Here is a 20,777-nt window from a genome sequence, read left to right as displayed (position 1 = left end):
TCCCAGTTTGCCCAGAATTTTCCTAGTTTTAGCACTGAAAGTCTCACATCCCTCATTCCTGGGCGAACTAGCTATGTGCCCTATCAGGTAGAATTCTCTGAGCATTCTCAACACTGCTTTCCAAGAGAGGACAATGCAGTTTTGAACATCATCACTATAAACCAGTGATGGCGAACCTTTTGAACTCGGCCTGTCAGCATTTTGAAAAATCCTAACTTAACTCTGGTGCCTTGTCACATATAAAATTTTTTGATATTTGCAACCATAGTAAAACAAAGACTTATATTTTTGATATTTATTTTATATATTTAAATGCCATTTAACAAAGAAAAATCAACCAAAAAAATGAGTTCGCGTGTCACCTCTGACATGCGTGCCGTAGGTTCGACATCACTGCCGTTGTAGGGACCTTGGAGGGTCCACTTTCCAATAAGCATAGACACCCACTAGTAAAGGAAAGGAGGCCGCTTCAGCCTCCCTGGGATAAACAACCGTAAGAGCTTCCATGGATATGCTTGAAGCCAGCTGTTAAGGTCTTTGGTAAAATTGTTTCCAATTGTAAATTCTAAAGCAGCTCCTCTCATCCTGGCCAGTGTGGCTCAGTTAGTTGGTTGGGCATTGTCCTGTGCACCAAAATGTTGCGGGTTCCATTCCCAATCAGGGCAAATGCCTGGGTTGTGGGCTTCATTCCTGGTAGGGGGGTGTGCAGGAGGCAGACAATTGATGCTTCACTCTCACATTGATGTATCTCTCTCTCTCTCTCTCTCTCTCTCTCTCTCTCTCTCTCTCTCTCTCTCTCTCTCTCTTTCTCTCCTCTCTCCTCTTTCTCTAAAAATAACTTTAAAAAATCTTTTAAAAAATTAAAAAAAATAAAGCAGCTCCTCTCTTGCTGATGGCCCTTGTAAAGTCTTCCAGCCAATATGAGTAACCATACACTTTTTGAATGAAGTTCTTTATCTCAGAAGACAGTTCTTCTCTGAGATCGGGGTGATGACACACATGTTCCCTCCAAATTCAGCTAACAATCTCAGCATGTACCTGCCTGCCAGTTTGGAAGGAGATGTCCTCTCTGTGATACCAAAAATTGGACGCTGCAGCAGGAAGCAGCTACACCCAGATGAATGAGAAAAACAGATGCTGAGAGGAGAGAGGCGGATGGGGGGAGTTGAGAGAAAGGAAAGAAGCAGATACACAGGTGGCATTAAATGCAAACTATTTAAGAGACTCCTAGAAGCTTAGAATTGAAAGGAACAACCTCCCAACTTATCTACTAGTATTCTAAGAGGCAATCACTCTCAACTTGAATAGCTCTGGTGAGAAACTGCTGCCAGTTGAACAATTCCAGTTTCCAGAAAGGTCTTTTTGTCATTGAGCCAAAATATCCTCTCCTGCACTTTTATCCACTGATCCTTTGGAGTGATAGAAAACAAACCTGCCTCCAGACACTCGACCGTATCTGCTATGTCTCTGCCCTTCCGGCCTTCTGTTCCCCCTGAAGCAGAGGAGTCTACTGGGAAAAGCTTTGAAGTTAGGCAGATGCAGATTGGAATCTAAGCTCCATTGTGCAACCATAGTAATTAACTCGGCTGAACCCTAGTTTGCATGTAAAAATTATGGGAGAAAACATGTGCAAACCAACTAGCCCAGCACCCAATTTAGAGTGGGTGCTAGACTCTTCTCTTTGCCAGTTCCTTCAGCCATTCCAGACACTTCAGTGTCTTAGAATCAAAGGAAGTTAGAGGGTAGGGATTAGGGGAGCTATGAGACCACATAATCCAATCCTCTCATTTTATAGATAAAGAAACTGAGGGCCCGTGTAATTGACATGACCTAACCCAGATTGCGAGGCACTTTCTTCTGTTATCTCCACTGACCTCCCTGGATATGGGCCCCATCCAAGTGTGGCACCAAGACTTTACTGTCATGCAAACTCCAAGCAGGAGAGACTTTTTTATTGATAGCTGCAGCCCACGTGCCCATAACAGTGCCTGACACATAGTATATGATCAGTCAATAATTTTGAGTAAGTGAATACGTTTTGAAAAGCGATGACTGGTTTTTATTGATCATTGTAACAAATAGTCCAGGCAGCTGATACTGCAGAGGGGAAGTTTATTCAATAACAGTGATTAATAACGGTATAAATATATCATTTCTCATTTCAGTGGGATCCTTGAAATTTCAAGTCCTATTATTTGTCTTTATTCTGATCCCCTCAAGTTTTCCTAATAGTCAGTCTAACTCTTCACCATTTTCTTTAGGCCTCCAAGCTACACCTCACACCCACCACTCTCAGCAAGGAGCCTCACTTCCTATTTCACCAGGAGCCTGGAGAAGAGCACACAACTGATTACCTCCGGTTCCATGCATTATCGCAAGATGCATGCATGTCCTTCCCACCGTCTCTGAGATTCAAGTTCCCCACTGTTTCAGGCCAATTCCTGCATTTTAGTCCATTATATCCCACTGTTTCCGATCTCCTCCAGGTCTTTATTTCTTTTTTATGTTTTCTCTACATTTCCCCTGCCTCCATTTCCACTGTTAGTAGACACCAGCTAATCTCTACTGCCCCTTGTCGGAAAAGGAGAAGCAACAAATCTCTTGATTATGTGTTCCTGTTAATACTAACATATCTTACTTGTTTCTCACATATCTTTAAAAACTCGCTCTGTCTCTATATCCTTACTTCTTTTTTTAAATTTATCTTTATTATTGAAAGTATTACAGATGTCCCCTTTTCTTCTCCCATCAACCCTCTCTACCTTACTCCTGCCTCCTCCACAGGCCTTCCTTATATATGCATATAAGTTCTTTAGTTAAACTTTCCCCCCACCGCATCCCCCCTCTGAAATACTCAGTTTGTTGCATGCTTCTATGTCTCTGGATCTATTTTGTCTGTTTATTTGGTTCATTAGATGCCACATACAAGTGAGATCACAATACTTGTCTTTCTCTGACTGGCTTATTTCGCTTAGCTTCTTATTCATCCCTTAACTCACTGCCAACTGGCTGCTATACCCACCCTCCAGCTGCTTGCTCTCACCCAAGGCCCTACATGGTTCCCTACGGGACAGAGCCAGTGAGCTTCTTCAGCTGAATAGAGGAGCCTCACTGAGTCAGGTTTATCTTTCCTTAGAATTCTCTCCGCCTCTGGCTTCCAGTTCTCCTTTCATCTCACTGGCCAGAGCCAGGCCTGTAAATGCTGATGTTGGTTTTAAATTTGGCTCACATTCCTTCTTGCTGCTGACACTTTCTTTGAACAATTTTACTCACATGCTGAGTGTGCTGAGAATTCCAAAAGTATGTCTGTAGCCCAGGCTCATATACCAACGGCCTCTTGGAGACCTATGTTTCCCACATCTGAACTGTATTCTTTCCAAGAGCTGAACTCTCTATAAGGGAGGCAGTGCACTGTAGTGCTTAAGAGTCCAAGTTCTAGAATGAGAATGTTTGGTTTCAAGCCCCAGATCCACCATTCTCCCACTGTGTGACCTTTATCTTTCAGGGTCTCAATTTTCTTTTGTACAAAATAAGAATAATAACAGTACTGATAACATAAAGTTATTCGAAGTTTAATGAGATAATACTGGCAAATCACTTAACAGTAGTGTCAGGCACATAGTAAGCACTTGGTAAGTTTGGCCATAATTAGTATGATCATTATTATTGTTATTTAGGACAGGCATCCTGCCGGGTCAGCACTGGTGACGTCGTAATAGGTAGCGTGGTGTCATGCACAGAGAACCTAACTCTGCTTCACGAAACCAATATTCAATACACCAGCTATTGCTTGGGCTCCTCCCAAGCATTAAATACCACTCTAACGGTTTCCAAAGATGCTTCAAGCGTATGGTAGGTAATGAATGTAGACTTCATCCTGGAAGCAATAGGAGCCATTAGAGGTTTTATTGCAAATGATTGACAACATCTGATTTATATTTTAGGAAAATAATTCTGGGAGCAGGGGAACAAGGAATGATGATAGATAAGTTCATCCCTAGGCAATAACTGTAGTGGTCAGATAACTGAGGTCAAGTTCTTAAGCTAAGAGATGAAAAAAGAGAGAGAGAGAGAGAGAGGGACAGACAGGTTTGAGAAACATTTAGGAAGTGAGAAAGATACTAGCTGGGGCCAGATCGGGTTTGGGAGGTTACTGCATTGTGAAGAAAAAGATTGGTGCTATGATGGATGAACCAGTTGGCCACCCAGCGACAGCCCTGTAGTCTGACAGTCCATTCTGCAGACAGAAGCATATTTGGTCCTTAGCTGAGAGTTGTTCTGACTCCCAGAACAGGTAAAATTCGTCAATTGTACATTGACAAAGCTTCTAAGTAATGCCATATAAAAATCATGCCAATATATTAATTACTAATGAGAAATATAACTATCAACTGGAATAGATATGCTAGGGGCCCATCAGCACAGTCTCTCCTTATAGGATAACCTCCTTGGGAAGCCAAGTAGAAATCAAAAGCTGATGGTGATCCTACTTTCAGAGCAAAAGGAGTTCACAGGTGATCTTAATGGCTGATGGGAACAAGTTGCACCCATCTGAGACGCTCTCTTCCTTATAGGGTACACCAGACGACTGCGAGACATGATCAAACTCTATCTATTGAGATCCCCTTTTGGTAGAATCACGCAGACCAGTCCTCTCCTAGGGACACACTTCTTCAGACAGAGCACAGGCAGTGATGAATTTTAGCTTCTTCCTTATAATCCACACTCGCTGAGTGGTGGTGTCGAATCAGAGGCAGCCTCCAGACAGACAACAGCTTCAAGTCTTCTTCTGGCTAAATGTTTACACCAATGATGGAAGCCCCTTGGGTTGTAGGTCCTCGGTTTTGGCAGCCTTAATATAAAGGGCAGGGGAGGGAGGAAGCCTGGACCAGAATGGCATTGCACAGTCTTTCTATTGGCCCTAATAGAATTTCTTTTCCTTTCCAGCCCACAGCTAAGAATGTCCTTTATTGTCTTCTCTACTCAAGGAACAACCCTAATGAAGCTAACAGAAGACAGGTAAGCATGCCCCTCCCCGTCATAAAAATGCTCATCTTTTCTTGAGTAGTTCTCCTATTTCTGCCCTACTGCCAACCTTGACCTGTCGGTCATTTTAATCTAATAGTTCTCTATTTTCACTTAAGCCTTGAACTTTGCACATTGATCCATCTGCTAGTTTACTCTGTGATGATTTTGATCGAATTTCCTGATGTTGGTGAAATTTTATAAATGACTAAATCACATTAAAGTAAATCTTACATTTGATTGGTGACTCGGTCTGTTAACTTGGAGCAAAATGTTAGCAAAACCATTTCTTGGGGGACTATATTTTCTTTTCTTTTAATTAGATTTATTTTGTGGGCTAAGGTTTCAGACATATAATAAGCACACTGTGAGAGAGGCAAGAACTTGAAATATTGTCATACATAGTTATGAAGGCAGGGAAGAGAAAGGGAGGGTTTATGATACCACAAAATAAAAGGAAATTTGAATCAAGTGTGGGAAAATGCTGTTGACATAAAAGGATTCGTTAAACCTAGCTTAACAAAAATATTATTTTGGGTTTTACCACCCGCAGATGAAAACTAGTGCTTACAGAGACATTGTCATTCATTCATAGTTAGGATTGTATATTGAGAGTAGAGATGACAGTTTCAAGTTAATGAAACTTCATCTACTTTTTAAAAATTGATGTGGTCCCCATGAGAGATGCACCATTGGGTTGGGGGGGGGGGACATGTGGGACTTATGTATGGACATATTGGAAAAAGGGAAGGAGGTAGGGTAAGTCTAGGGAGGGCAGGAAGACTTTATTCTATGACATTCTTCTTCTAAAACTAACTAACAGGACAGAATAAGGTGTTCTGGATTTTGCAACGAAACAGCAAATAGGAGCTAGTCCCATTTTTTTCCATATCTTGGTTTATTATCTATAACAAAAAGACTACTTCATACCATCTAGATCAGGGGTCCTCAAATTTTTTAAACAGGGGGCCAGTTCACTGTCCCTCAGACCGCTGGAGGGCCAGACTATAGTTTAAAAAAAAACTATGAACAAATTCCTATGCACACTGCACATATCTTATTTTGAAGTAAACAAACAAAACGGGAACAAATACAATATTTGTATTTGCATGTGGCCCGCGGGCCATAGTTTGAGGACCCCTGATCTAGATGCTTTCAAACCCTATTTCTCTTTCAGCAGTATCTATTACTAGAGGCCCAGTGCACAAAAATTCATGCACTCGGGGGGTGTGTGTGGGGGGGGGTCCCTCAGGCTGACCTGTGCCCTCTCGCAGTCCGAGACCCCTCGGGGGGATATCCACCTGCCAGCTTAGGCCCGCTCCCCAGGGGATTGGGCCTAAGCTGGCAGTCAGACATCCCTCTGGCAGCCTGGGAGCCCTCGGGGGATGTCCAACTGCAGCTTAGTCCCGCCCCCCCCCCCCCCCCCCCGGACTGGGCCCAAGCTGGCAGTCAGACATCCTTAGTGCTGCTGAGGAGGCGGGAGAGGCTCCCATCACTGCTGCTGCACTCGCAGCCGTCAGCCTGGTTTGTGGCTGAGCAGAGCTCCCCCTGTGGGAGCGTACTGACCACCAGGGGGCAGCTCCTGTGTTAAGCGTCTGCCCCCTGGTGGTCAGTGTGCATCATAGCAACTGGTCGTTCCTGTTCATTCCGCCATTGGGGTCAATTTGCATATTACCCTTTTATTATATAGAATAAGAATATGCATACATGCCATTTGAGATTAACAGAAACTTATTTTAAAAACAGGAGTTTCTGCCCTGGCTGGGTGGCTTATTTGGTTGGAGCATCATCTCGTGCATTAAAATGTTGTGGGTTTGATTCCCAGTCAGGGCACACACCTAGATTGCGGGTTCGATGCTGGTCGAGGTGCATATGGGAGGCAACCAATATTTCTCTCTCATTTCAATGTTTCCCTCCATCTATCTCTCCCCTTTCTCTCTCTAAAATCAATAAAAAACATATCCTTGAATGAGGGTTTAAAAAAACACACACAGGAGTTTCTTATTCCTTATTAATAAAAGGAGAAACTGACGCTGTTATCAGTGAAAGTGGAGGATCCCATTCCCCACTTGGTGCTGGGGGTCGGATCCTTAATATCTTGAAAAAAAGAATGTTCTGAGACTCACACAGGAGGATGAGTAATTTTTATTTGCATGGAATTATATCTCTTGGTTTCCAAAGTCCCATTTCCCTTAATCCAGTCCTGGAAGATGTGCAGCTGGGGAGTCAGCAAAGCCAATGTCCAAAGTTTCCCTTCCATGATGAAGCAGGGTCCAGTTTAGCATTGGGCTAGTTGCAGTCCATCAGTCCGGTGCGTGTGGGCCTTGGGGGTGAATGCAGGGGAGCCAAGAGAACTTACTGCCTGCAAGAAAAGTCCCAAGAGTCCCGAAAACAAAGTGCAAGAGCATGAACCAGGAGAGCGAACTCCTTTGTTTAGGAGATTAAATATCTTATATCTTCCCACGCTTGTAGTGGCCATGCCTACTCTGGCCAGTGACCTGTTCCCAGGTCTGACTCACAGACAAGTACCTTCCTTATTTCACCCAGAATCTACTGGGCGTGCATCTAAACTGCAGCTTCCTGGCAAAGCTTCACTAAGGGCTGTAATGTTTGGCCTTCCCTTTGCTCTTTTGCATTTATTAGTAACTAGGCTAAATTACAACAGTATCAAAGCCATATCTTGTTCCTAAGGATACAAGCAGGACCCACACTGGTCGCAGGCCCCACATTTTCCCACTCTATTTTGCTGCCTTATATTAATAAACAGAGAACCACCCTAACTGGTTTGGCTCAGTGGATAGAGCGTTAGCATCCGGACTCAAGGATCCCAGGTTCGATTCCGGACAAGGGCATGTACCTTGGTTGCGGGCACATCCCCAGTGGGGAGTGTGCAGGAGGCAGCTGGTCGATGTTTCTCTCTCATCGATGTTTCTAACTCTCTATCCCTCTCCCTTCCGCTCTGTAAAAAATCAATAAAATATATTTTTTTTAAAAATCATCATTCTCCTCTTAAATAAAATAAAATAAAATAAAATAAAATAAAATAAAATAAAATAAAATAAAATAAAATAAAATAAAATAATAAAGTAAAATAAAATAGAGAACCACAAAGCCCAAGAAACCTATGACCTTTTTAAAAAATATTGGCCAAGGATTTTAAAAAGCTCTGAGAAAGTGTCTCTAGTTTGTGGGGTCTCTATTCAAGACTCCCAATCTTTCTCAGTCTTTGACTGATGGCATCGTTATGTGAAGATGTCTTTTATTCATACAAAACTTCCCTTTCATCCATTCTTCACATTTTCTGACAGCCCGAGGCTGCCTAGTGCTGCTTCATGATGATTATTCCACCCACTCCATGACTAAGAGTTTGGCCAAGCGACCGATTCCCACATCACATCCCTTGTGGATATTTTGTGTGCTACTGCTCATGACCTTTGGGAAGTTGGGGAGGGCAGAGGGAAGGTCACAGATTTATAAACACTCATGGAACACTAGGTTTTCAGATCCATTTTGGTTCTGCTACTTCAAATTACTCATCTGAATCTTACTTTCAATCTAATTTTTTGTGCCTTCACTTCACTACCCCTAGTTTCCTGTGCGAAGGAGAAGACAGAGGTTAGAATGTGCCGTTTGCTAGAAGCAGGATTTAATAATTAAGGGCTGATAATGTAGCAAACAACAGCCAGAAATGCTTTCCTAAAGGCTGTAAGGGTTTCATATGGTGACTGCTTAGCCTAACCTGTGAGTCAACTAACAAAGCATGACATGGTTTCCTGACACAGCCCCAACCTTATCAGCCTCTGTGAAAATGGGGGTAAGCCATCTCTCTCTAAAATACTTTCTCATTTGAGTGGCTACAAGAATTAGGCTCTCAGAACCTCTAAGCTGGTACTATTTCTGAAATATATGACTTTCAGTGTTTTAGTTGGTCACAGGAATTTGTATACTTTTTTCTATATCTCATTTGATCTTCACAATATCCCTGTAAGACAGTTTAAAATGCATTATTATATATAATTATTGAGGAAACATACAGAGTTTTTAAAACCTGTTTAAGAACAAGACATGAATTAGCAGAGATTCTCATTTCAACAAGAACAAAAGATTTTGGGTAAATTGAAAGAAATAATATCAAAGGCATATTTGCGTCCAATTCTTGGGATCAAATCACATAGGGGGAACCATGGGAAGGTTGAAGAAATAGAGTGAAAAATAAATGTGAGGTGCCTAAATGTAGATTTACTTTGAGAATCACTATCATTTGTGTCTTTTATATGCTAAGCGCTTTATGTATTATTTCTTATCTATCCCTATACAGCCACTATGACTTCAACTTCTAATGCGGTCTCTGTGGTCATTTGATTCATTGTTTTATATGTAATATGCCATTTTTCACTAACTGTTTTTTTTTGTGTGTTTTTTTAAAAATATATTTTATTGATTTTTTACAGAGAGGAAGGGAGAGAGATAGAGAGTCAGAAACATCGATGAGAGAGAAACATCGATCAGCTGCCTCCCGCACATCTCCTACTGGGGATGTGCCCGCAACCCAGGTACATGCCCCTGACCGGAATCGAACCTGGGACCCTTCAGTCCGCAGGCCGACGCTCTATCCACTGAGCCAAACTGGTTTCGGCAATTTTTCACTAACTGTTTTTAATATCATATTTTTATCTTTAATTCTCAGCAGTGTGATTATGATGTGTCTAGGCATGGTTTTCTTTGAGTTTACCCTATTTTGGCTTTGCAGAGCTTCTCAAATCTATAAACTTATGTCTTTCATCAAATTTGGGGAATTTGTAGTAATTTTTTTCTGCACTTGTCATTTTCTCCTCTCCTTCTGGGACTCCAGTGGCACAAAAGTTAGACCTTTTGATATTATTCCACATGTCCCTGTTCGGTTCTTCAATCTTTCTGTTTATATCATTACCATTGATCTATCTCCATATTCACTGACTCTCACCTCTGTCATCTCTATTCTGCCATTGAGCTCATCTATTTCAGTTTTTTACTGCAGATATTGTGTTTTTTAGTCCTAAAGTGTCTTTTTGTTCTTTTAAAATTTTATTTCTTGCTGAGAACTTTTATCTTTCTGTTTATTGTATGTGTTTATCTTTACCTCATGCAACATAGTTATTATAACTGTTTTAAGTTGTTTGTTAATTCTAACAGCTCAGATTTGCCATCTTAATTGTCTTCTCCCTTAAGAACTGGTCACATATTCTAGGTACTCTGTATGTGGAGTGATTTTAGATTATATCCTAGAAGTTTGTGATATTATGTTGTTTAGACTCTGAGTCATAGTCAAATCCTCTGGAGAATTTTTTGTTTGTTTCTTTGCTTAGTAAGAAATCACCCTGGCTGGGTTCAGACCACAAGTCCTATCACTTCTTCTGTGGGTGGGCTTTTTTATCTTGGTCCCATTTTCAAAGGCTTTGCTAAGCTGCACTGGGTCTATCCTCCACATGTGTAGTTCAAGATGAACCTGGGATTATATAACTTCATACACAGAATTAAAGGGATCCCCTTCTCCAGCTCTCTCCTCTCCAGCATTCTTCAATACTATCTTACCCACCAAGGCTCCTCTTTCCAAGTCATCTAGCAAGAAAAATGGGGTTTCTCCTGGCGTTTTGGCCACCACATTGCCTCATACAGTTCTCAACTTAGGCCAACCTTGGAGCAAAGCCAGGAGTAATAAAAAAGGAGTAAAAATGGAGATTCCCTCTACATTCTTTTAGCCACAAGATGCCCTTTCATCAGCGGCCAGAAAGATGGGGATTTTCTAGGTCTTTTAGGTAACATCCCAGGCCACTGCCATGTACTGAGACCCACAGTCAGATGAAAGGCATGAGATAAAGAGGAAAACAACTTGGGGCTCATGTTTGTGTGGGTTATTCCTCCAGGTTTTAACTGCTTTCCTCAATCCACCTGCTTTGTTTACTTTCCAGAGCCCTGGTGTGTTTGCTTTTTAATTCTGTTCAGAGTTTTGTTATAATCAGCAGGAGTGATAGCCAGGGGCAAGTTTGCTCCATCTTACCTGCTGTTACTTTAATTTTACTGGTAATGACGCTGAGATTTAGGGAGTAGATAACTTGCGGAGGTTAAATAATAAAAATGGCAGAACTAGTATTCTGACTCTGGATTCTGGATTTGGTCCAACGCATGTGCTTTGCTCTTCCAAGATTTCTTAGCTTCATCAGTTTGCAAAGCAATTAACAAACTGTAACAAAATTTTTAGGCTTCTTCATTAGCATAATAAAGGATAGAATGCTAATTTAAGTACTATTAGAATTAATTATTTTAGTGTTAATTACTGCATATAATTTCCTAAAAACTCCCTGGAATGTCTTTTCCTGATCTTCATTGAAATACTTTAAATGTTTCATTGGAAATGAAATCGTGTCAAGGAAGTCCAACTCTTACTTTGAAAGAAATCAGGAATAGATATTAAATTTAATCAAATGCATTTTTGGCATCTATTGAGATGATCGTATTTTTCTTTGACCTACTAATACAGTGAAATGCATTAATAATATTTTTTAATATTGGATCATTCTTGCGTTTATGGTTACACTTGGTTGTAATATGTTATTATTTTAATGTAGAGCTGAATTCTATTTCTGTGTTTTATTCAGAAATTTAGCACCATAATTGTGATTGGGCTGTTATTGTCCTTTTATGACTCTCTTTACTTACAGTATTTTCTGTAATTTTTTTTACATTTAGATCTTTACCTCTTCTAGAATTTATTCTGATGTTCAGTGTAATGCCAAGATGAATCATATTTCCTCCAAGTGTTTAGACAGTTTTTCCAATACCATTTTGCTGAATAATCATTTGCTGCCAATGTGAAAAGTTAAACACTTCCATAAACTTGGCTCCATTGCTAGGTTTTCTATTCTGATGCACCACATTTCTGTCTGTTTCCCGCCCCCCCCCCCCCCCCCCGAATAATTTTTTTCTGTTGTATTTTTTAAATTACCACTTACTATAGAGCAATTAACCTGTAATGTGGGAGTCCATGGACTTTTATTGAGCTCCATTAAATGATTTTTTTAAAATTTGCAAGTCAGAGAGATTATAGTGTGTATCAGAAAAGGCTAATGATCCCAAAATTGTTAAGAAAAACTGGTTTGGGGAAAAACTATTGGTTTTATACATTTATTTCTCATTCCATATTTTAAAAATGTTTTTATTGACTTCAGAGAGAAGAAGGGAGATGGAGAGAGAGAGAGAAATATCAATGATGACAGAATCATTGATAGGCTGCCTCTTTCACTCCCTCTACTGGGAATTGAGCCAGTATCCCAGGCATGTGCCCTGACCGAGAATTGAACTGTTGACCTCCTGGTTCATGGGTCCATGCTCAACCACTGAGCCACACCAGCCAGGCTTCCATCATTTTAATGAAACATTTTATTGATTCCAATACTTTCCAGTTAATTTTGGAATGGTTTTTAGGTAAAATAGTTGTACTATTTGTAATTAATAATAACTTCTATTCTCTTTTCCAATATTTATAGCTGTTATATCTTCTTGTGTGTCTTATTACAAATAAAATTTTCAAATTTTAATGGGAATGACTTGTATTTCATAATTATGTACTTCATTGGATATTGACTTCATAGATATAGTTTATCTACTATATTAAGGAATTATTCTTCCAATTTTATTTAATTTTTTGTATTAAATAAATGTTTTATTAAACGCCCTTTGGCCATATCAAGATAATTATAGCTTTCTTCTTTATTTATCTTTGTCCTTCCTGTCCATTTGAAAATTTTAAATCAAATGATTTTTTGGTGAAAAATTACATTCATGGAATAAATTTTATTTATTATGATTTATGTTTTCATTATATTTCTGGATTTGATTTAATATAAGCCTGAAGATATTGCTTATCAACATTTAATATTAAGAGTGTTCAGGAGTTTTATTTTATACTATCTTTGTCAGCCTACGCGTAAAAGGATTATGTGAGTTCGTTAACATGAATTGGCAGTCTTTCCATATGCTGTGGAATATCTTAACTAATATAGAAGTATGTGTTTTTTCAAGGTTTGATACCACTCAGAGGAAAACAATCTAAGCCTAGATCATTATTAAAGAAGCTCTTTGACATTTATATTAAATTCTTATATGACCTATGTTACCATATTTTTCACCTTGAGAAGTGGTAGGAATTACCAATGTATTGATATTTTAACTCTATAACTCACTTTTTTAGTTTTCAAAATCTCTTATGTACCTGTGGTTATATTCCTTTTCCTACATTCATGTAAAGGTATTTATTTTCTCTTATTTGCCCATTCAAATTACTCAATGGTTTGTCTCTTAAATTTACTCATCAATTCTCTTATGTATTTGTTTTGTTTTGTGATTTATTATTTTATTCTTTTACTTCTATTAATTCCTTCTGCTTCTTATTTTTTTTTATTTCACCTGTTTTTCTGGCTCCTTGAATTGTAAGTTTATTCATTATATCATTTCTTGTTTAATAATAAAAGTTATTATTAATATAAATTATATTCTAAATCTCATTCTTGTTGAATATCACATACTCTCACATGTATTGTTCTCATTATGTTCTAAATAGTTTAAATTTATAATTTTATATTTGATTTAATGTGATTCACAAAGTATTTCACAATTTCACATAATTTTTAAAATATTTTTCTCAATTTCAAGAGTTATTGCATTTTTTTAGAAAATGTGACATATAATTCCTGCTTTTAAAATTTATTAATTTTGTTGGTGGACTAGTTTATGATTAAATTTTGTTTATCATCCATGAATGTTAGAAAATATGCATACTTTGATGAATAAAAATTTTTATATAAAATCATATTAAATTTATCAAATATTTTATTTTTTTGTTTACTTGATCTGTGAAGACAGAAATAATTTTAAACTTTCCACTATGTTTCACTTGAGTATCCAACACATTGTTTTATAATTTATATTGAATTACTTAGCTAACATGTATTATCATTATCGAATATATTTCCAATCAACATAAAACAACCTGTTTGCCCCCTTAATGCTTTCTGCTTCGTGTTATTTTCTCCTCCTGGATGCTTGTAAAAATTATTTTTCTTTATCTTTGGAATTTTAAAAAAGTCAAGAGAATATGTCTAGGTGTGGGTTCTCTTATTTTGTGTAATACTTTGTGTAGGACTTGAGCTATTTCATCTGACAATTTTATAAGCTTCTTCAGCTTAAGAAATTTTTCTATTATTTCTTTTATTATTACTTTTTCTTGTCTGTGCATTATAGTCTTGAATTTATCCAATAACTCTTTTATATTCTACTGTAATTTTTAATCTCTATCATTTTTCTTTGAATTCATGGCAAATAATTCACTCTGGTCCTGCATTCTCCAATTTAAGTTTTGTTTTGTTTTTGTAGTATTCTACTTACTGTTCATGGCTTCACTGCATTTTTTTATTGTGGTAAAATTCTTGTATCATAAAACTTGCTATTTTAACTATTGTTAAGCATGCATTCAGTGGTATTATGTTGTGCGATTATCCATCTCCAGAACTTTTCCATCATCCTAAACTGAAACTCCCACCAGCCCCTGGCGACTTCTATTCTACTTTTTATGTCTATGGATTGCCTATTCTAGATTCCTCATATAAGAGGAATCATATCATATTTTTCCTTTTGTGTCTGGTTTATTTCACTTAGCATGTTTTCAAGTTTCATCCATATTGTGGCAGGAATTAGAATTTCATTCATTTTAAGGCAGAATAATATTCCATTGTTTGTGTCTACCACATTGTGTTTATCCATTCATCTGTCAATGGGCATTTGGGCTGTTTCCACCTTTTGTCTGTTGTGAATAATTTTGCTATGAACATTGGCATGTAAATATCTGTTCAGGTTTCTGTTTTCAATTCTTTTGGTATTATATGTAGAAATGAATTGCTGGATTATATGGTAATTCTATGTTTGATTTTTTTTTTTTTTTTGAGGAACTGCCATCCTGTTTTTCACAATGGCTGTAACATTTTACATTTTGCCAATACTCTACAAGGAATATCTCAACATCTTTTCTGACACTTGTTATTTTCTGGGTTTGTTTGTTTTTTTATAACAGCCATCCTAATGGGTGTGAAATGGTATCTCATTATGGTTTTGATATCTATTTCCTTAGTAATCAGTGATGTTGAATACCTTTTCATGTGATTATTGGAACATTTGTATATCTTCTTTGGAAAAATGTTCATTCGAGTCTTTTGCCCATTTTTATTGGGTTCTTTTTGTCATTGAGTTCTAAGAGTTCTTTATATAGCCTGGATATTAATCCCTTATCTAATATATTACTTGCAAATATTTTCTCTCATCCAACGGGTTACATTTTCATTCTGTTGATACTCTCCTTTGATGCACAAAAGTTTTTAACTTTGATGGAGTCCAATTTATTTAATTTTTCTTTTGTTGCTTGTACTTGATGTCATATCCCAAGAAATCATTGCAAAATTCAGTGTCATAAAACTTTTGCCCTATTTTTTTCTAAGAGTTTTATAGTTTTATCTCTTACATTTAGGTTCTTGATTCATTGTGAGTTATTTATGTGGTTTAAAATAAGAGTCCAATTTTTTTCTGTTGCAAATGCATATATAACTTTCCCAGCACCATTTGTTGAAAAGCTTGCCTTTTCCCCATTGGATAGTTCACACCTTGTCAAAAATGACTTGACCAGATATGCAAAGTTTTATTTCTGGGTTCTCTATTCTATTCTATTGGTCTATTTGTCTCTCCTTATGCTGGTACCACACTGCTTTGATTACTATGGCTTTGTAGTAAGTTTTGAAATGAGAAAGTGTGAGCCTTTCAACTTTTCTTCTTTATCAAGATTGTTTTGTCTATTTAGGGTCTCCTAGGATTTCATATGAATTTTAGGATAAGTTTTTCTATTTCTGCAAAATGCTATTGGAATTTTGATAAGGATTGCATTAAATCTATAGATCACTTTGGGTCCTATTATCATCTTAATAGTATTAAGTCTTCTGATCCCATAACACAGGCTGTCTTTCCACTTATTTATGCTTTTCATTTCTTTCATCAATGTTTTGTATTTTTTTATTGCCATTTCAAATTTTTTAAGTGACAAATGTCTTTCAACCTTATGAATATTTTCCTGATTTTGAATTTTTCCTTTGTGTGTGTGTGTGTCCCTGATATTGTGTTAGAGATGGAATATCTTCATCATGAGTATGAATTAGAAATGTCGTATGTTTCTTACATTAGTTTATTTCAAAGGGGAAATTTTCTCAAATTCCCCAAATTGTTCCTCTTTTTCCCAACTTCTGAGACATTTCCTTAGTATAGTGACTCAAAAGAAAAACAACTACGTTTTTCAGTACTGGGTTTTGGGGTAAGTTCTGTCAGACATCATGTAAATCTTTGTTGAAAATGTGAAGATCCCAGGCTAAAGAAGACAGGAACATTTAGAGGTACATAATGTAGCTTTTTTTCCCTGGAAAGTCTGAAGACCCAGTAGTACATCCAAGGTAGGGAAGAAACAGAAGCCAACGGGCGATGGTCAGGTGCAGATGTTGGATCCCTATGTTAAGCACCTTTCCCATCACCAACCACAGGCTTTTCTTCTCATGTCCTGGAATTCCAGGCTGACAGGTCCTTCCCTCACCATGATGTCAGCAGCTCCAGTTTTGCAGGAATTCCTCCATGTGTCTGGCACGCATATGGCACCCTTACCTATTTTCCATCCGTGACAAACATTTTCTCCTATTATGTTAGTTTAGCTGTTTCTACATCATTCTGGACAGAAAAGGGGGAGTTAAAATGTGTAGACCCAGAACACTATCTTTAACTGAAATTTTCACCTTTCTTATAAACTTTGCAAAATTATAAAACAAAGCATAACAAAACAACAAGTCAAACAATTATTATGTCTTATCCAACCCACTGGCCTCATTTCACTAAGGAAAATCATTCTCAGAGAGAGATGGAATTATTTGCCCAAATTCACATCGAGTAGTCAGTGGCAGTAGAATTTTTTTCTATACTCACAAAATTAAAATATTTAAATTTAGTGATTTTTCCCATACTACATTAAATAATGTACCGAATTCACGGCACATGTATGCATGCTGCTATCTTGTTTCTTATCTGTGGAATACTTAACTGAAAGCAATTGCTAGGTATATGTGCAAATACATATGCATAGTTTAGTCTATATACAATCTTTTATTAATGGCTTCTTATGTACCGATATCTTAAAATATTTTTTTCAGCTATAATAAGAGAAAATGATAATCCCTACCCTGTGAGGGTGTTATGGGAACTATATTATTTATTACATATATTATATAGGTGGGGATACTGAGTCGGAGAAGGCTGAAGGCCACGCTGCTGTAAAAGTGCAGAAACCCAGGCATCATGACCCCAATAGCCACACCCTTAACCACTATACTACAGGGTTGCCCACAATTTTACTCATAGATGGTTTTAAGTTTTAAAAAATCCAATTCACAATTCACTACCCTAAACCCTAGGGAAAACAGTTCCCCGAGAACATATGCCCTCTACACATTTTATCTTCATGGCCTTTTTATCAGCTTCAGCTTGGAAATAGTCCTCACAAAGAGAGAGGTAAGGAGGTGGCATCAGCATTTCGCAGATGGGGCAAAGAGGTTAAGTGTCTTGCTTACTGCTTAAGAAGTTGCAGTGAGAGCCAAGAATGCTTGGCTCAAACTGCTGAGTGGAAACCAAGAGACCACACTTCTCTATCCCTCTCAGTCATCTTCTGGTTTGGTTGGGAGTGTGGTTTTGCCATTAGTGTCACAGGGGAAAATGACATACTCTGAACACACCGCTTGATTCCTGGAGCAGAATGATTATAGGCTGTTGTTACCAAGAGACAGTTCTAAAAGTCTTTTCTAAATATAAAAATAAAAGAGAAAAAGTCTTCAGATACTTTGTGCTTGAAAGACCTGGGATTCGTTCCATTTTGAGATATTATTCACTTTAATACAAGAAGCTTTGATGATAAAATTAAGAGAAATACAGCAGAGCATTTATTCTCCGGCCTGTTGATTGAAGGATAATATCATGGGGTCTGAGTCAGTTGCCTTCAGCCTTCTGTGACTCTGCGCCTTTGTTTCTTATCTGTAAAATCAATGTAATGGCCTGGCAATGTGGCTCAGAGGTTGAGTATCAACCTATGAACCAGGAGGTCCCAGTTCGATTCCCAGTCAGGGCACATGCCTGGGTTGCGGGCTCAAACCCCAGTAGGGAGCATGCAGAAGGCAGCTGATTGATAATTCACTCTCATCATAGATGTTTCTATCTCTCCCTCGCCCTTCTCTCTGAAATCAATAAAATCGTATTTCTTTAAAAAAAGAGAATATAATAATAGCCCCTACCTTATAGAACTGTTAGAAAAATTAACAATGCCAGGCATATAGTCAGTGTCCTTGTTATTATTGTGGTTGTTGCTGGGGTTTTGACAAACAGCTAAGGAATTACCCCAAATCCTCCTGGATACACCCCCACTCAAATCACCTGCATATCCAACAGTAATTCAAAGAGTGTGTCCCCAGCTCTGCCTGGCCTACCTCCTTCTCTGAAGTATTTAGCTTTTGGCTGTCCTGTCACTATATAGAGGCATACAGGTAGAACATTCTGCTCCAGCATGAGGCCACATAAAAGTTAGTGTTTCCTTTGTCTGATGGTTCTCAACCTTCCTAATGCCGTGATCCTTTAATACAGTTCTTCAGGTTGTGGTGATCCCCAATTTCATTGTAACAAATTGAACATAATTAAAGCATAGTGATTAATCACAAAAACAATGTGTAATTATATATGTGTTTTCCGATGGTCTTAGGCGACCCCTGTGAAAGGGTTGTTCGACCCCCAAAGGGGTCGCGACCCACAGGTTGAGAACCGCTTATCTAAAGAGACCTCTCCCACACAGGAGAGCCCAGGCAATATCTCTAGAAACAATTGTTTAAAGGGGGGTGGGGAACCTTTTTACTGCCAAGGGCCATTTGGATATTTATAACATCATTCGCTTAATATAATTCACTTAATATAAATTTATGTTACCATGAAAAAAGCTTCTAGATTTATTGAATTTTGAGTCCCGTCTGCGGTTGCCTTGGCAGGGCCAGACCAAATGATTTCGTGGGCCTTATATTGCCTGCAGGCCAGACGTTCCCACCCCTGAACCCAAAGGGCTACAGATACTGAGTCTCAGTGATGGTAAAAACAAAAATCAAAAACACACCTTGAAGCAATTGAGCAGGTCGGGGAACAGATTGATTTGTGAGAGAAGAGTGGGCCAGTGCTTCTCACCCTCTTCTTCTGGAGTACCCCTGCTAGTAAAGGAAAGTAAAAGTGGACCTGTGGGGTCCTCGGGTATAGTTTAAAGTGGTTTATTGAAAGCAAAAGAATTCTTTAACATCCTTTCACCTTAAAAATGTATGTGCATTTGTAGTCTAGTCTACAATGTTTGATTTTATATGAAAATCATGTTGAGTTCTTTCGCAAATTTTGGAGTACAATTTATGCTCCAGAAGGAAGATAGATAGATAGATAGATAGATAGATAGATAGATAGATAGATAGATAGATAGATGTCTATGTATATTAGATAGGTTTCCTTTATCTTTGTGTATAGCACAGTGTCCTATGCCTACTTTGGACACCACAGATGTAATCGAAACCATGCAGGGTTTGTGCCAGGACCAGTCTGGGTTCCAGTCTGGGCTCCACGTTACTGCACTCCCCTGAATCTGTTTTCTCATATGTACAACCAAGATAGTAATGCCAATCATATGGTGGTGTTGGGACACTTTTGTTAATTACTGCATAAAAAGTGCCCAGGAGAGACCCTGGCACAGCATAGAGACTCCAGAAATGTTGCCTCCCTTCCTCACCTACTATCTCTCATGTGGAAAATACATTTAAAGGCTAAAAGTTGACAGAGCAAGGTTCAAAAATATTCTTCTCTGGATGAAGCCAGCAAGGCAAACTGCAGAAGTAGCCAACAGAACCAAAAATTGGTAGGTAGAGTTCTGAAGCTACACAGCCAAAACTAATAGATTTTCTGTGACCCAACAAAATCATTTCCACAATTGGTCAACATCAGGTGGGTTCACGCATGTCCCTCACCTAACTCAACCCCAGGGTGGACTTGAATCTTAGATTTAACCCTGCCTCTTCATGAACTGCAGGTTTAGCCTTTGCTTCTCACCCTCAACAATTTTTTTTAATTAGCAATTATTTGCGTGCAACAAAAGTATACAAAGGATAATGAGCAGTTACTATCCACCACAATGCTAATGAAATAAAATTTACAGATATTAACATGCCCTGTATATACTCCCCTTTCTCTTTTCATATCAGAGACAATCACTATCCTGAATTTTGAGTTTATCATTTTAATGGATGTTGTATATTTTTATACAACTGTGACCAATACAGTATATATTTTTCATATTAAATTTTATCATTCATGGTCATATTGTATTTTTCTTGAACTTGCTTTTTTATGCTTAACATTATGTTTCTGAGACTTTTTCTACATAGATACATGTAGCTGCATTTGATTCATTTAAATTATTGTGCATTGGGTATTCTATTATAATAATGTACCATCATATACTTATTTGTTCTCTTATTCATACAGTTAGTTTGCTTCTAATTTCTTTGCTGTTATAAACAAGGCTACAATGAATATTCTTGTACCTGTCTCCTGAGGAAGTAAGAAGCAAGAATTTC

The 20,777-nt window shown here is 38.1% G+C and overlaps 1 protein-coding gene across 1 annotated transcript in view; it reads left to right on the top strand.

Annotated features, from left to right (window-relative positions):
• ANTXR1 (ANTXR cell adhesion molecule 1) overlaps positions 1-20,777 on the top strand; it is a 215,766-nt gene that overhangs the window by 21,129 nt on the left and 173,860 nt on the right. Inside the window, exon 3 of the mRNA XM_036334285.1 lies at positions 4,948-5,019. Coding sequence (XP_036190178.1) covers positions 4,948-5,019 — 72 coding nt within the window. The remainder of the gene's footprint in view (positions 1-4,947; positions 5,020-20,777) is intronic.

Source organism: Myotis myotis, unplaced genomic scaffold, assembly GCF_014108235.1.
Source record: "Myotis myotis isolate mMyoMyo1 unplaced genomic scaffold, mMyoMyo1.p scaffold_m19_p_14, whole genome shotgun sequence".
In the NCBI taxonomy this organism is placed as follows: Eukaryota; Metazoa; Chordata; class Mammalia; order Chiroptera; family Vespertilionidae; genus Myotis; species Myotis myotis.
The sequence above is the reverse complement of the archived record's forward strand: the minus strand, read 5'-3'. Positions and strand labels throughout refer to the sequence as shown.